Raw genomic sequence first — 16,956 nt, forward strand, 5'->3', positions numbered from 1 at the left:
TCCAAACCAAACACTATAATTGAAGCCTTTATTCAATTATTTTCAAAAAAAAAGAAAGAAGCCTTTACTCAATTACAATTAAATTACATCCAACCATACACCCTTCAGGTTTTGGCAGATATAATCATCACTGGAAACCAATATGCAAATTCTTTTGCTAATTCCCATATCTGAAGAAGGAGGAGAAGAGGAGGAATGAATGGGATTGGAATTCCTAACCGATGTGGTAAGTCCTTCGGTGTCCATGTTGAGTTTTTTTTTTTTTTAGATATCTTTCTTCCCCTTTCTCCGGAGTCACTAAGTATAGTGTTCTGCGAATGTAGATGGTGTTGCAGAAGAAGAGCCATGGCGGAAGTGAGCATCGCCGGCAAGCGTGCAACGGTCGTGCATTGTCTGTGTCTCAAAATGGATTCCGTCATCGTTTTCTTCTTCTCTTCCTTCCCGCCGATTTTGTTCGTACTTCGTCCCCGACTCACCGTTCCGTTTTGATGTGGGAAATTGCAGAGAATTGAAGGAAATTGTAGCAAATAGCAATGAAGCTCCAGACTGTACTGCTGTTGGCTTTGTGCTTGTTGGGCTATGGATATTCGAACAACTTGGTGTTGAACTTGCACCATAAGTATGGCGGACACGAGAGCTACAACCTGAGCGATTGAGGGCCCACGACCTACGCCGTCACGGCCGAATTTTGGCGCCGTCGACTTCCCGATCGGTGGAACTAGAAAACCCAGTGGCGTCGGGTTAGTCCTCTCTCTGTGTATGCTTAAATGTTGAATGCTTGTCAAACTGTTGAAAAAAAAAAAGAATGTGAAAGTTGCAAACTTATTTATTTTTCTGTTGATTTTGCATTGCACTTAGGGTAGAATGGAAGTAAAAAAAATTAGGTAATTAATTTTGCTTTTGTAATGCATTATTTAACAGGTCAGTCCTTTGTTATTCATGATCTAAGATATTATTTTGACTTCTGTACCTCAGCCACAAATCAACTTTTTTTCATGGGTTTGCATTTGCAGCAAACACTAAACCTCACTTGACTTTTTTGATTACTGTTGTGGCCACTCTACTTCGTGCTTGACTTCTTGTTAATTCTAAGTGCAGAAAAAGACTTGTATTTTGGAATTTGCAATAGTATTAGCGTGATTACTTGGGTTCGTATTTAAATTATTGCAGACTCCACTATTCCAAGCTTATGATTGGGACTCCTCCAAAGGCCTATCATGTCTATGTTGATACTGGGAGTGACATACTATGGGTGAATTGTGCTGGCTGTGACAGCTGTCCGAAAAAGAGCAGCCTAGGGGTGCATCTCTTATTCTGTATTATGTTTATAACTTTATATACTTTTTATTGCTCATTATTCTACATTTTTAATCCCTCAATAAATGTTTTGTCATGTGTTTTAACAGATAGATTTGGTGCAGTATGATGTAAAGGCCTCTTCGACTGCATGTTGGGTTAATTGTTACCAAGATTTTTGTTATACATTGAACACTGGTCCATATAAAGCTTGTGGCACTAGTATATGCGCTGTGAATATGAGATTTCTTATGTGTAAGGAAGCAAAACAGTTGGGTCCTATGTTCATGATTATGTTCATATTGATCAAGTGACTTGAAATCTTCAAACTGCATCCGTTGAAGGGACCGTTTTGTTTGGGTAAGTATGCAATACTAGTGATTTTATTGAGTATCCTTCTTCCAAAATTAAATTAATATTGTGGTTATCACATATGTGATGGAATTGTTTCCTAGATGAAAAACACACAGAAAGTAAAAGATGTTTGGTTCATACTTCATAGCTAGTGATGACTTATTCTTCTAACTTCTAAGTGCCTGATAACTTCAAAACATTTCAAAATGGTTTCTCCTTGTTTCTCCAAATCCACCCAAAAGGGGATAGAGGGGGAAATCTTTGAACATCTGTTTTGTAGTTGAGAATTAAGGTTTTAATTTTCTTGCTTATTAGAATTCCTGAGCCATTTTATCTGTTGCATCTTATGAAGTAAAATGCAATAGTTGCTTGTGCATGCATGCCGCTCACACACATTGCAAGTGAGACAGGGTTTAGGTTGAGTAATTTTTAAGCCCATTTGAGGATTTGAGGGTATATAATACTTCATTGCAAAATCTGGGTTTGAATTTATTGCTCCATTTACTTCAAAAGGAAACGATATAAAATGTATATTTTCTTCCATCTTTGCTAAGGGAATAGTAAAGCAACTTCCCAATCTGTTCCGATGAATGTATCTTTTAGAAATTGATGTATCTGTCTCTTCACTCTTTTGAGATCTTTAGGTCTGCCTCATGGTTTTTTGTACTTTCTCATCCGAACCCTTCTCTCTATCAAAGCTTACATCTGTACATATATATACTCTTGTAAAAACAGCAGGAAACTAATTGAACATAATCCATCTTCATGCCAACAAGTTGGGTTGCTAGAGGGGTGTAGTTGGATTTTATTGAGAAGATAAAGGATGCATAAAGAAGGATAGAATTGAACTCTGGAAATTAAAATCATATTTGCTGACTATTTTGTTTAATGTCACATTACATTAATGTGAAATTGAATTGTGTGTGTAATTTCACTTTTATAGATCTTAAAATCAGATTTGGAAACTATTTTATGTATTGGATGAAGAAGCTTGCCATGGCTTCTGCGTCCAGATCAGACTGAGAACTGAGAAGACAGGCAGCTTCATCATCCAGATCCGGATGAAGAAGCTGACCAATCTTCTTCGTCGGATCTGGACAAAGAAGCCATAGATGACTACTATGGCAGCTTGGATGCCATGTCATTTATTTAATTTTTTCTTTTAAATGTAATATTGAAGAAGATGATGATTTGGCATTTTATGTGGATATTGAAGGATAAATATGAGGTGGTGTTCTATGTTGCGGTAACCTAATGTTAACATAGGTGAAATTGGGTTAATTGCACCATTTTTATAAGTTTAAAATTAAAAGTTCAATTGGAACCTTTTTTTTAATTCGATTGCCTAATTTCACTTTGGTATATAGTTCATAGTTGGAGGGCTATTTGACCCTCTTTTTGCCTTATTGATAAGTTTATTAACAATCAATAATTAATATATAGTTAAAATATTAAATACATTTCCTAAAACCTAAATTCCTAATGTGCATTGTGCAAAAGCCAAAAGGAAAAGGGAAAAACCTTAGACCGGCAAAGGAGGAGCATCGAGGTGCAGCGGCTTCCTTCTCAGCGGCGATGTCGAGTTGCAGCGATGGTTGTCATCGAGTCGCGATGGCATCATCGTGTCTCGATCCTTCGATTGGCTGTAACAGTTGGCCAGTGAAAAGTGAAGGGCAACGACTGGGCTATGGCGTCTCTGATAGTTTGACTCAGACTCTTAGGCTTCTCCGCTTCTGCTCGATTTGGTGATTTGAAAGCTTAATTTTTTATTTGTTGCTTTGTGATGTTTTCCCAACCGGTTTTAGATTTGTTTCACTTAAAACTACACTTTCTTGAGCAAAACAAACCTAAAACAGACACACACACACACAACCAACCGAGTAGGTGACTAGCGCTTGGGCCAAGTTTTGCAACAATGGTTATGATTTCTGCTAACTTTGCAATGGAAAACAAATTGAAATTATTTTTCCTGCTTTAGTTTTTTTTTTTTTTTAAAAAAATAAAATTTATAATGTATAATCGCTCACCTTAGCACTTCTATTTTCTCTCTTTATTGACCAGGGGCTTAGTGAGGAAAATTGTTTGGTCATCATCTTGAAATTTGAATTTCTGTTGAGGATTTCCAGTTTGCTTTATCTTTTGCATAAACAGGCTTTCCCTTATAAATACATAGATACATTTATTGTTTACTTCTTTTTCTATATCTTTCCTTGTGCTTTTGATGTAGATTACTTTGATTTCATTCCCTAATAATCATATGTAATGCATTTGAATATGTTTCTTTTGTCCAAGATAGGTGTTCAGCTGAAGTATCTGGACTGCTAAGCACAGCTCGTGAATCTTCTGATGGGATAATTGGTTTTGGACAAGAAAATTCATCCTTTATTTCACAGCTAACGGCACAGGGAAAGGTGAAAAAGATATTTTCACATTGTTTGAATCGCAATGGAGGTGGCATACTTGCTATGGGACAAGTAGTTCAGCCTAAAGTCAAATCAACACCGCTTGAACCATATGAGTATGTGATGCTGAGTATTTTTATTTTCTCTCATGTCTTTTGTCATGGATTAAGATGTTGCCTTGTATTTTTATATGGTCCACATCATTGATTCATTGCACTAGTGCGTCTGTAATGCATTTGAATATGTTTCTTTTGTCCAAAATAGGTGTTCATCTGAAGTATCTGGACTGCTAAGCACAGCTCGTGAATCTTCTGATGAGATAATTGGTTTTGGACAAGAAAATTCATCCTTTATTTCACAGCTAACGGCACAGAGAAAGGTGAAAAAGATATTTTCACATTGTTTGAATCGCAATGGAGGTGGCATACTTGCTATGGGACAAGTAGTTCAGCCTAAAGTCAAATCAACACCGCTTGAACCATATGAGTATGTGATGCTGAGTATTTTTATTTTCTCTCCTGTCTTTTGTCATGGATTAAGGTATTGCCTTGTATTTTTATATGGTCCACATCATTGATTCATTGCACTAGTGCGTCTGTAATGCATTTGAATATGTTTCTTTTGTCCAAAATAGGTGTTCATCTGAAGTATCTGGACTGCTAAGCACAGCTCGTGAATCTTCTGATGGGATAATTGGTTTTGGACAAGAAAATTCATCCTTTATTTCACAACTAATGGCACAGGGAAAGGTGAAAAAGATATTTTCACATTGTTTGAATCGCAATGGAGGTGGCATACTTGCTATGGGACAAGTAGTTCAGCCTAAAGTCAAATCAACACCGCTTGAACCATATGAGTATGTGATGCTGAGTATTTTTATTTTCTCTCATGTCTTTTGTCATGGATTAAGGTGTTGCCTTGTATTTTTATATGGTCCACATCATTGATTCATTGCACTAGTGCGTCTGTAATGCATTTGAATATGTTTCTTTTGTCCAAAATAGGTGTTCATCTGAAGTATCTGGACTGCTAAGCACAGCTCGTGAATCTTCTGATGGGATAATTGGTTTTGGACAAGAAAATTCATCCTTTATTTCACAACTAATGGCACAGGGAAAGGTGAAAAAGATATTTTCACATTGTTTGAATCGCAATGGAGGTGGCATACTTGCTATGGGACAAGTAGTTCAGCCTAAAGTCAAATCAACACCGCGTGAACCATATGAGTATGTGATGCTAAATATTTTTATTTTCTCACCTGTCTTTTGTCATGGATTAAGGTGTTGCCTTAATGCCTTGTATTTTTATATGGTCCACATCATTGATTCATTGCACTAGTACATCTGTAATGCATTTGAATATGTTTCTTTTGTCCAAGATAGGTGTTCATCTGAAGTATCTGGACTGTTAAGCACAGCCCGTGAATCTTCTGATGGGATAATTGGTTTTGGACAAGAAAATTCATCCTTTATTTCACAGCTAACGGCACAGAGAAAGGTGAAAAAGATATTTTCACATTGTTTGAATCGCAATGGAGGTGGCATACTTGCTATGGGACAAGTAGTTCAGCCTAAAGTCAAATCAACACCGCTTGAACCATATGAGTATGTGATGCTAAGTATTTTTATTTTCTCTCCTGTCTTTTGTCATGGATTAAGTTTTGCCTTGTATTTTTATATGGTCCACATCATTGATTCATTGCACTAGTACGTCTGTAGCACTTGAGATAGCGCCTATTTTTAAACTTCTTGCTTTGAGGTTCACCACTTCTCAATTAGATTTAACATTGTACTTGTTATCTTTCAGTCTTAATTTTATATTGCTGTTTAGGAAATTCTTTTGCTATAGTTGTGTATTTTTTTTTTTGCACAGTATGATCCTTCAACTTTTAAAGTTTCTTCTATTTGCATTGGGTTTGTTAATGTCTTAGGTCACATTATACTGTTATTTTGAAGTCAATTGAAGTTGGCGGTGTTGCTCTAGACATTCAAATTTATGGTGGCGTAGAGACTATAATTGACAGTGGCACAACCTTCGCCTATTTTAGTAGTTGGATCTATGATCCTCTCGTGGACAAGGTGCACAACATATTTTGTATGTTGTTTATTGGTTTGGAATCTTTTTTAGAGATTCACAGATGCAGACTTTTTATTTGTCGATTTATGATGCCTTTATTTATGTGTTTTTGTTGCTCCAGCTGCTGGAAAAGCAACCTGGACTTAAAACTCGTTTTATTAACGGGTTCAAATGCTTTGACTACCATGGAAAGTAAGATTCCTCTCTTTATTTGGCTCTGTTTAGCTCCAACTTCTGTGCTACAGAAGTTGAATATATAATTGAAGTGTCCAAAATTATATAAGCCTTGGTTGCATATAGATCTTTAAGCCCAATCTGATATATAGTGGCCAAATAAGCACTTTTATTGCCCATTTCTTAATCCTATGTTTCAAATAAGCCTTTGAGCCCAATCTTAATAGAGGTTTCAATCTTGGATCTCCAACCATTGTGCGACGTCATAGTAAGCACACATCAAGAATTATTGCATACCTCAGAAACGAAAGTCATATACAGGGATTTCAAGGCCTCCAACAGTCTTCTCGATGGGGTAAGTATATAATTTTCCATGTAACAATTCGTATATATACAAACAAGAAGACACACTTTCATGCTCTTAGGACCAATTATCCTCCACATAACTAAAATCTGGTGATTTCTGTACAGTGTGATGTATGCAGTTTACTGTCAAATACTCAAATGTTGGGCATATATATATATATATATATATATATATATATATATATATATATATATATATATATATATATATATATATATATATATATAAGCAATTGCATCATGCCAGTAAAGTTTCTGCTTTTAATGTCCTTAGTTAAGCAAGTATGAATGCTATTGCCTGTGGGTGGAAGCATTTGATGTTTTGATTTTTTTTTTTTGTTTTGAACTTTTTATTTTCTGTCTTTTTGCCTGTAGAATTACAACGCAAAAATATCAGATTTTGGGTTAGCTAAACTACGGCCGTCGGGTGGAAATTCTCACGTTACAACTCGAGTATTGGGTACATACGGTTATGCTGCACCTGAATATGTTGAAACGGGTGAGTACATGCTTCGAGTCTATAGTAGCTAACCTAACAGTGGTGACTCCAATTTTTTTTTAACCTAGTAGTCAAAATCCTGCAGTCAATCACCACTGATGAACACCAACTTGTCAAGTGATTTCAAAAATTCTTCCTCAGTTCTTTTGATGCATATGGGTGGTAAAAAAATTTTTCAAAGCCTCAAACTTTCCACACACAAAAAAAAGAAAAAAAAAAAAAACGTTTTCACTTCTCCATACTTGGGGAGTTTGGGTGCATATATGAACATTGGAAATTTGTCTCTTTTTTTTTTTTTGTTTTTTTTTTTTTTTTTTTGAGTGATGAGGGAAACCTGCTGCCACTACTCAATGGTGTGCACGGGATAACTCCTGCCTTCACCTTGTGATCTTAGCTGGCAAAGGACCATAAGGAGGTAAATCAGCTTATGTTGTTTATGGTTAACCGGCTCAAATCAAGAAGGCCAATAGGACAAACTTGTAACCGTAGCGGTTACAAAGTCAAATGCCTGACTAATTGGCTTGAGTTGCCCCCAATAGCCTGTCTTTTCCATTAAAGAGTCTTTAATTTGCTACATACTTGCTTGACTGCAACATGAGAGAAGGGAAATATTCACAACAAATTTAAAGCATTCATCATTTTGGCATGCATGCACAGGTCATCTATATGTGAAGAGCGATGTGTATTGCTTTGGCGTTGTCTTGCTCGAGATCATGACAGGGTTACGAACCCTAAGCGACCGAGCGGGCAGCAGAGGTTGGTGGATTAGGTAAAGCCCATGCTTTCTCAAGAAATATTGAAGGTGAAATCCATAATGGATGTTCGGATGAAAGGACAGTATTCTTCAGAAGCAGCTTTGCAGGCTGCTCAGCTTACTCTTAGATGCCTACAATACCTGAGAAGCGGCCTTCAATGGAAGAAGTGGTGGAGAATTTGAAGGAGATTGAAGCTATGAAGGGGAAACCAAAACCAAGAGCCAAGAAACATGGCCAATCCGCCAAGAAATGGAAGAAGATGTATGTACGGATTAACTGAGGACTTTGTGTATCAAAATGTTCCATCAAATCCCTTAAACTCACAAAAATATTAAATTGATTGAGTCATAATGTAACTTATTTAGCAAGTTGGTCCTTACACAATCAAAAATATTGTCTAAGATTTGGACCATTTGAAACGAAGGCCGCTATGACCACTACCTTCGTTCAGACATCTCACCCTTGAAAGGGGAATATGAAGGCTTAGTAACATCAATAATGAAATGATTGAATTGATTGGAGTATTTAAAATATAAGCTAAAATTGATCCATAAAAATTATACAGAGTATAAGATAAAATTGATTGCACAATTATAATATAGACTATGCTTTAAAAAAGGACTAAAATTGATATTTTAGAGTAAAGGGGCACGATCTCGTGCGAATGGCTGTCAAGGTGCGAAATGCGAACCAATCAGCGCACGACACATGTCCTACTTTCACCTACAAGTGTATATAATTTTGTCTCTACTTTCACCTATAAGTGCATGTAGTCAGCTGCCCATGGAACGGAATTTTCTCCCCCAGAGAAGCAGAGGCGCTTGCTATTAGGGAAGCCCTAAGTTGGTCAAAAAGTCTCAATTTGGAGTTCCTTCACGTCGAGACGGACTCCTTACTGGTTGTTCAAGGCCTTTCTTCGGTTGATTATGTCACTTCTTTTGATCTTTTATTAGATGATATCAAGGATTCATTGAGCACTTTTGCTCATTGTTGTATCTCTTTTGTTAAACGTTCTGCGAATCGGATTGCTCATACCCTTGCAAGGGAGTCCGTTTCTATGCCTGAACGTATGGAGTGACTTGATGCCCCTCCCTCTTTTATTTGTAATGTTCTTTCCTCTGACTTAATATAAGTTCCTTGTTTGCTCAAAAAAACATTCATTGATCAGGTACATTTATTTTCACCTACAAGTGCACATACTTTCACTTAGGTACACCTAATTATAATTATATGCGCACCTAAATTTGAACACGTGGTGCACGCTGATTGGTTCGCATTTCGCACCTGAATTCGCCATTCGCACCAAAACACGACTCTTAGACTAAATTTTAAATGGTCCTATATTGCCATCCATTGTTGTAGTCAACAATATCTGTACTTTTGACCAATGGTCACGGAAGTATTTATAAATTTCACTAAAACAAATTATTCAATACTGACGTCTTTGTTGTTGTAGTCAAAGAGAGCAATTTCACTAAAACAAATTATTCAATACTGACGTCTTTGTTGTTGTAGTCAAAGAGAGCAATTTCACTAAAACAAATTATTCAATACTGACGTCTTTGTTGTTGTAGTCAAAGAGTTGCTCTCAAGTAATAAAAAACAATGGGGTGCTGGATAACATAGTTAGCTTATCAATTAATTTTGGTTTGATTAATACTATTAACTATTTGACTTGGTTAAACAGTTAGACGATTGGTTAATTAATTTTTTTTAATAGTTTATTGTTTTAAAATGTTAAAATTTAAAAAATTACTTAAAACAATTTTTTCGATAAGCTTTTTGAAAAAATTTATTTTATTACTAAAAATCATTTTACATGTAATCAGTTATCAGTTAACAATTAATTTATCAAACATCTACAATTAACTAATACCATCAACTAATTAAATTCACTAGTCACTAATCGAATTCACTAAAAACACTTCCAAGTTCCAATATATTTAAGAATTGTGCTTCTATTTACAAACGTGACCAGGAAGCGGCGGGCGGGCGTGCAGGCGGCTGGTGGGTAGGGACTAGGGACTAGGGAGTGATGCTTATACGTAGTATTTAACTATTTATGAATGGGACAGAATCATGTTTACTTATTTATGAGGTGATTATTATTTTTATTAGCCTCACAAGTTTAATTAATGTCACTTTCACTGAGTACAATGCAATATAAAATATAAATATATAATTTTACTATTAGTTTTACATTTTAGTTCAAACGAAATGCATTCTTTAATTTTAACTATTGGTGCACAATTATAAAAATTTTTACTATAGGTACATGATACTTATACTTTTCCCAGCTAGGGCCGGCCCTGGGGCAAGGACAGGCTGGGCCCTTACCCAGGGCCCATGCATGGGAGGGCCCCATCCTATCTCTTATATTGTATAGTATATATATATTGAATATAAGTAATTTATATACATATGTTTTATAGTAAGGTGAATTAGCTTGGTTGGTAAGATACTTGAGTTTCAACCTCATTTAATTAAAGGCCTGTGATGCAATCGTTGCCTTCACATTTTTGGATTGAGTTAATACCTAAAATCGTCATCGACTATAGTGGTTTTTCTCAATTTCGTCCTAAACAACTTTGGTGACCTAATATCGTCCCAGACTTGTGTGTTTCGCTCAATTTAGTCCCAGACTTTTGTGTTTTTGCTCAATTTAGTCCCTCATTTGTTATTCTGTCCATTTGGTGTTAAATAAATAGACAATTCAGTAATTTTAATATTGGCATCTCTTTACTCATAGATATGTGAATTGCGAAATCCTTTTTTTTACGAATTACTCCCAGAATTACTCCTAAAACTACGAATATAAAATTTGATTTGCAGGTCCGGGAGTAATTCTGGGTGTAATTCGTACAAGAAAGAGGAATTTCGCACTTCACAAGTTAAAAGTAAAGAGAGATCAATATTGACATTACTGAATTGTCCCTTAATTTAACACCAATTTGACGAAATAACAAATGGAGGACTAAATTGAGTGAAACACAAAAGTCTGGGACGATATTAGGTCACCAAAGTCGTTTAGGACAAAATTGAGAAAAACCACTATAGTCGAGGACGATTTTGGGTATTAACTCTTTTTGAATTCCTCAACTTTACTTCTTTGCTTATATTCTAATGTATATTTTAAAAATTTATTTTTATTGATTTTTTATGTTTAATATGGAGTAGTATTTTTAATATAATTTTTAAATATATAAATTTTCATATATTTATAATAAACATATTATGAAATTTTTTTTATATTAAATATATAAATTTTTATATTAAATTTTTAATGCAATTTCTAAATTTATAAATTTTTATATACTTATACTAAACATATTATGAAAAATTGAATTAAAAAAACTTCAATAAACTCATGTTAACCAAACAAGACACGTAAAAATAGGACGGAGGGGGTTATATGATATATTTTGAGATTGAATTATAAAAAAAAATAAAATTAAAAGATAATTTACTCCGTACCTTTTTATGAATATCTAATCAATGTAATATAAAAACTTCTATCATGTGTCATTATATGTATTCAAATTATTCTTAAAAAGTTTAAAATTTATCTATTTAAAAGAAAATTATTTGTATTAAAAAAAATATTTATGAAAATCATATAAATAATATAGAAGATGTGTGATTTATAATATGCTTTATGTTCAAACTATTTTATCTAGATAATTATGTTTCATATCTTTTTTGCATTTTTTTATTGCGTTTTGAAATATTTTAATTTCTTGCTCCTAGTCAAAAAAGATTTGTAGCTTTCCATATGTTTGTAATTATTGTTTTATAAATTTTTAATAATAATTAATTTATTATTCATTATGATAAATGTTATTGTTTATAAGTTTACTCGATTTTAAATTATTTATTGATTTTTATAAATTATAATATTATTTATTTATGAAGGCACTTATAGGATTATTTATTATTTTGCATTAAGGAAAGCACCTAGAAATTTTTTTCATGATTATTGTTGTGTATGTAAAATTGTTAAAAACTTGTTAATCTTATTTAAAGTTATTGATATTAATAATTTTTTTCTTATTTAATTTAAATTTTAGGCATGAAATATATATTAACTGGGGCCCATTTTTTTTATCCTGCCCCGGGCCTATAAAATGATAGGACCGGCCCTGTTCCCAGCTCTAGTCTTTTAAATACCAAATTTTGTCACATAACTTGTGAGTGATCGAATTGAAGTTGGGCCACTTAATGCTCTTGTAGAAAGTGAAATTTGATTTTTATTTTATTTTAAAATACATTAAGTTTCTTAACTTACGTAAGACTAATCTTAAGTCTTTAGAACTTCTACTCAAGAGTCGTTGAAGGAGGTAAATCGCAAATCGCTCAAACAGTCACCCCATCAGTCCATGTCATTGATCTACGCATAATGGATCCATCTCTATATTTCCGCTAATTTAGGAAGCCCAATCTCCAATCTAGGGAGGTTAAAGACTCAAACTCTAGCTTCGGGAGTCCTACCTCCAAAATGTAATTAGTAAGAGTCGACTCTCCACCCTGCCCCTGAAGTGCTAATTACTTTAAGTCATGTTGTCGAAGTAAGATTTTTTTTCCATAAACTTGGGTAGGCTAACACAACTTATATGACAAAATTTAATGAGTTCCTCATATTACTAAAAAAAAAAAAAAAAAGTGACCATAACTATATAATTAAAGATGGCTGCACATAAAAAAGGCCTAAAAAGTGGTTGAATTTCAGTATAAATAGTCACTAGTATACACTATACACCTCATTAAACATCCTGCTACTCTCACTGGAATTGAAGCTTTCATCAAACTTCAATGGCGGCTTTCTCTGCAAACTACAATCATGCTCTCCTCCTTCTTCTCCCAGCCATCCTCCTTCCATACTGTGATTCTCACCAATCCCCCCTCCCCCATCCCAAATCCGCACACTTCACCATATACCAACACGACACGTTTAACAAATCGGCATATCTCGTAACCGAGGGCTTACCAGGCAACTGGGATCTCGTCACGCTAGGCACCCCGTTCGGCTCCCTCCTCGTCTTCCAAGATGCTTTGACTGCAACCCAGGACCCAGATTCAGAGGTGGTCGGTACTGTGGACGGAATCTCCATAGCTTCTCGTTTCGATGGCTCCTTGACTGTTAGCACCTGCAAGTTCACTCTCAACACCGCCGCCTACAAGGGGACGCTTTCTTTCGTGGGAGGAACCCACGTTTCGGAGGCGTCGGATCACCCCATCGTGGGAGGCACCGGAGATTTCTTGTTTGTTACGGGCTATGGAACCTCCACGCTGGTGAAGCTGGAAGGTGTAGCGTCTGTTTACAGAATAGATCTTCATCTCTACTGGCCTCCTTCCTATGGCAGTCCTAAAAGCTCCATCTAACTATGGAACCCAGTTTTCATCTTCATAAGTTAAAGCTCTCTCAGAGTCCATGATCCATAGATCAGTATGGAGTGTTGTAGCTGTTTCAAGTTAAATTGTTTCCACTCATGCAATCTTCTATCACTTTCAAAATGTCATATCACAAAATTTACAATTATTCAATATTCAATCTTCGTCCAAATAATTCACTTCCCTCTCTAAAAAAATAAATAACCCCACTATCACATCTCAATTTATTAAAAAATTAATTTTATCAATAAAGTAATAATAATAATAATAATAATAATAATAATAATAATAATAAATATTAAAAACTGTCAACAGTTAGACCTTTAAGTAGGGATGAGCAGTTCAGTTCAATTCAGTTCAATTCAGTTCAGTAATATACCGAACAATAAAAGAGTAATGAATTCTTATCTACTGAATCGTTCGATAAAAATTGAATCAAAGTACAATTTGTTTGTTTGTTTTTTTTTTTTTTTTTTTTTTTTTTTTTATATCTTAAAAAATTAATGTTAAAGATTAGTTTTGAAACTGAAAAAATTAATGTTAAAGTTAATCAATAAAATGAATATAAGTTAATTATTCCAAAAAATGATTGTCAACAAGATAATTGACAACTTTTATTTGATAAAAGAGGGACAAGTAATAATATATAAATAAATGCACTTTTATTGTTGTATATATTTTGTGTTATGTGAAAAATTGTAAAGTATCTGTCCACGTCAATATTAATCATACTTTTACATCTATAGACTTCATACATGATTACATAAAATATCATTAAAGATTATTAAAAATAAGACTTCATACAATTATGTATATAATATATAATCATATGATATCAAGTATGATCTATACTAATGTTGACTAACATTATAAATTTTTATTAAAACTTTACACACACACCGCCTCTCCGCCCCACCCCCCACCCCAACAAACATATTCTCGCCCACTCCTTGTGTAGTAATACACAAATGCAACAATAGTTAATGATTAAAACTAAAATTTGTTCATAAAACATTAATAACAAATTTTCACAATTCAATTGCTTGATTAATTTAAAGAAAGTGTATGGTTCACATTCTAGAAGCGTTATATCGTGCACTAGGGCGCACAATGCATTGTGCGCCCCGTCCTATCCAAAACGACGTCGTTTTGGTGCATTGAAAAAAAAAAAAAACCTCTGTTTTGAATACATATAAACTCATAACAGAATACACATAAATTCACAACTGAATACACATAATCTAACATGATACATAATATACAGAAACTCTTAACTGAATATACAGAAACTCTTACTGAATACACAAAAACTCTTAACTAAATACAAATACACAGAAACTCTTAACTGAATATACAGAAACTCATAACACAATACACAACAAATTTTAACTGAATACACATAATGGGGTTTAGACCGTTTGAACGGACAGAGTGACGTCAGCAATTGAAATGCGCGTGTTTTGTGCCTAAGCGCACATTGCTATGTACGCCGTGGTGCACGATATAAATTGCCCACATTCTACGAAGGGGGCAATATAAATTTGTCCCGGGGTGAAACATATCCATAAATTTAATTCCACTAAAGCTCTAGGACAAGAGCGAGTAAAGATGCTCAAATTTAGAGGGCAAACCTTTTTGTGTTTGGTTCGCATATGATAATCGAAATCGGAATGAGAATCAAATATTTAGTAATGGTAATGAGTTTTGCTAAAAGTATTTTTCATGTTTAGTAGTAGGGTGAAATTGAAAAGATTAGTAATATTGATGTTGGGTTATGTATAACCCTATAATGGGAATAAATGTTTTAAAAATACAAAAATAAAAAATCAAAACAAAAATTTGAGGGATGTAGTGAGCAGGCGACAGATTGAAAGGTGACAGGTGAGGATGGATTAGATGAAATGATACCTGCTTTTAATTAAGTAATTGAATTTTCAATTGAAGGAGTAATCAAATCCATAGTTGTGTTTTAAAAAGTTATCAACCAAACAATAACATTATGATTTTAATTCTCATTCCTGGTGTGTAAACTTAGTATCATACCAATCAAGTCAGTCATTTTTTATTTTTTTTTATTTTTTGTGTTACAGTTTAGCCTACGTAGTTTGGTGAAACCTGGGTCAAAATGAGCATCCCATGGCAGTCTAGTGCCGTGAAACATCCTCTGATGAAACCATACCTTTTTAAGGAATAATTTATTAACCATTGCTGGAGTCAAGAGAGACTGCTCTCAGTAAGTTATAAAAAACAATATACCAAAGCCCCATCCTGCTTCCATTTACAAACGTGGCCATGTGGGGCCAGCCTTTTATTTTTAAGGAATAATTTATTAACCATTGCTGGAGTCAAGAGAGACTGCTCTCAGTAACTCAAATGTCTGCTGAGCCTGACGAGATTTTGATATTTTATTCCACCTTAGGTGACCATGGTGGCTAGCTTTTCAAATTTCATCCCTATAAATTGTCACTACTTTAGCTCCTCAACCCATCTCTCACTCAAACTTGAGCTACTAATTCTGTGTTATTCCTCAAACTTCAATGGCTTTCTCTGGGAACAATCTTGCTCTCCTCCTTCCTCTCCTCCTCGTCCTCGTTCCATATCAGGCGAGCTGTGATTCTCATCAATCTACTATCAATAGTCTCTACGAACCCAAATATGTGCACCTCACATTTTATCAGCACGAGACGTTGAACAAAACGGCGTACCTTGTAACCGATGGAATGCCAGGCACAGTTGATCTTGTTCCATTCGGCTCTCCTTTTGGCTCCTTGGTTGTGTTCCATGATACTTTGACTGCTACAGAAGATCCAGATTCGGAGGTGGTTGGTGAAGAGGAAGGAACTTTCATCACTTCTCGTTTTGATGGCTCGGTTGGCATCACCACCTGCATATTCAGCCTCAACTTACCGAACTATAAAGGCACCATTTCCATCGTTGGAGCCACACATGTTTCAGTGCCATCTGATCACCCAATTATAGGAGGCACTGGAGATTTCTTGTTTGCTCAAGGCTATGGAAAATCAACACTGGTGAGCCTGGAGGGGCTAACAGCTATTTACCGTGTAGATCTTCACCTGTATTGGCCTTCCTATGCTGCTCCCAAGAGCTCTAACTAGAGAGAGAGAGAGAGAGAGAGAGAGGGTACCTTCATGGCCCTGTACGCCTAACCACCTGGGATTCTGGGAAGCCCTTTTTCAACATAATAAAGCTTTCCCAAATCCACAGATCAGTCAGTTAGAGTCCTGTTACAGATCAAGTCTGTATATCTATATCCAAATAATTCTTCAGTATTTTCATTAATAAAGTTGTATCATTTCCTCATATGTCCCTTTGCTATCATTTAAGCCATAAAAACATTTACATTGTGTAAACTAATCAAACATACTCACAAATCAGCATGTTCAACTATAAGAAAGAAGCAACAGAAACTGACAATAACCTATCAAATTCTGAGGATCACTCCAGTCTTTCTTATAGTTTCAGTAGTCTTGCAAGGTGAACCTAGAGAGGCCAAATTATTCTGTGGATCCTAGTTCACCTTGCAAGGTGGATCCATGTCCAAAGATACACAATTTACATACTAAATGTTCACAATTTATCTTTTTAAAATTCACAATTTGTGATGATCATGTATTGTATTCACCCT

The 16,956-nt window shown here is 34.9% G+C and overlaps 3 protein-coding genes and 1 pseudogene across 3 annotated transcripts; all 4 read left to right on the plus strand.

The window, feature by feature from the left end:
- Nucleotides 1-262: 262 nt before the first annotated feature.
- Nucleotides 263-1,660, plus strand: LOC109167521 (annotated as a pseudogene).
- Nucleotides 1,661-3,225: 1,565 nt separating this feature from the next.
- On the plus strand, nt 3,226-8,301 carry LOC109167522. Its single transcript, XM_019316543.1, has 11 exons — nt 3,226-3,395; nt 3,947-4,168; nt 4,317-4,592; nt 4,687-4,908; nt 5,057-5,278; nt 5,435-5,656; nt 5,983-6,130; nt 6,250-6,320; nt 6,530-6,657; nt 7,044-7,167; nt 7,825-8,301. Exons 1-10 carry the CDS (start codon nt 3,226-3,228, stop codon nt 7,079-7,081), a joined length of 1,719 nt encoding a protein of 572 aa, XP_019172088.1. The 3' UTR covers nt 7,082-7,167; nt 7,825-8,301.
- Nucleotides 8,302-12,731: 4,430 nt separating this feature from the next.
- LOC109167523 (dirigent protein 13-like) lies at nt 12,732-13,301 on the plus strand. The gene has a single exon (XM_019316544.1). It carries the CDS (start codon nt 12,732-12,734, stop codon nt 13,299-13,301), a length of 570 nt encoding a protein of 189 aa, XP_019172089.1.
- A 2,546-nt stretch (nt 13,302-15,847) lies between these two features.
- Nucleotides 15,848-16,426, plus strand: LOC109167524 (dirigent protein 1-like). Its single transcript, XM_019316545.1, has one exon. The coding sequence runs from the start codon at nt 15,848-15,850 to the stop codon at nt 16,424-16,426; it is 579 nt and encodes a 192-aa protein (XP_019172090.1).
- Nucleotides 16,427-16,956: the final 530 nt, after the last annotated feature.

The sequence above is a fragment of the Ipomoea nil genome, unplaced genomic scaffold, assembly GCF_001879475.1.
Source record: "Ipomoea nil cultivar Tokyo-kokei standard unplaced genomic scaffold, Asagao_1.1 scaffold3169, whole genome shotgun sequence".
In the NCBI taxonomy this organism is placed as follows: domain Eukaryota; kingdom Viridiplantae; phylum Streptophyta; class Magnoliopsida; order Solanales; family Convolvulaceae; genus Ipomoea; species Ipomoea nil.

Bases quoted from the DNA above. Each gene is read 5' to 3' on its own strand.
- LOC109167522 (XM_019316543.1), top strand. From the start codon at position 3,226: ATGTCGAGTTGCAGCGATGGTTGTCATCGAGTCGCGATGGCATCATCG. The intron at 4,169-4,316 runs GTATGTGATGCT...TGTCCAAAATAG, and splicing joins ACACCGCTTGAACCATATGA to GTGTTCATCTGAAGTATCTG. The intron at 5,657-5,982 runs GTATGTGATGCT...TTAATGTCTTAG, and splicing joins ACACCGCTTGAACCATATGA to GTCACATTATACTGTTATTT.
- LOC109167523 (XM_019316544.1), top strand. From the start codon at position 12,732: ATGGCGGCTTTCTCTGCAAACTACAATCATGCTCTCCTCCTTCTTCTC.
- LOC109167524 (XM_019316545.1), top strand. From the start codon at position 15,848: ATGGCTTTCTCTGGGAACAATCTTGCTCTCCTCCTTCCTCTCCTCCTC.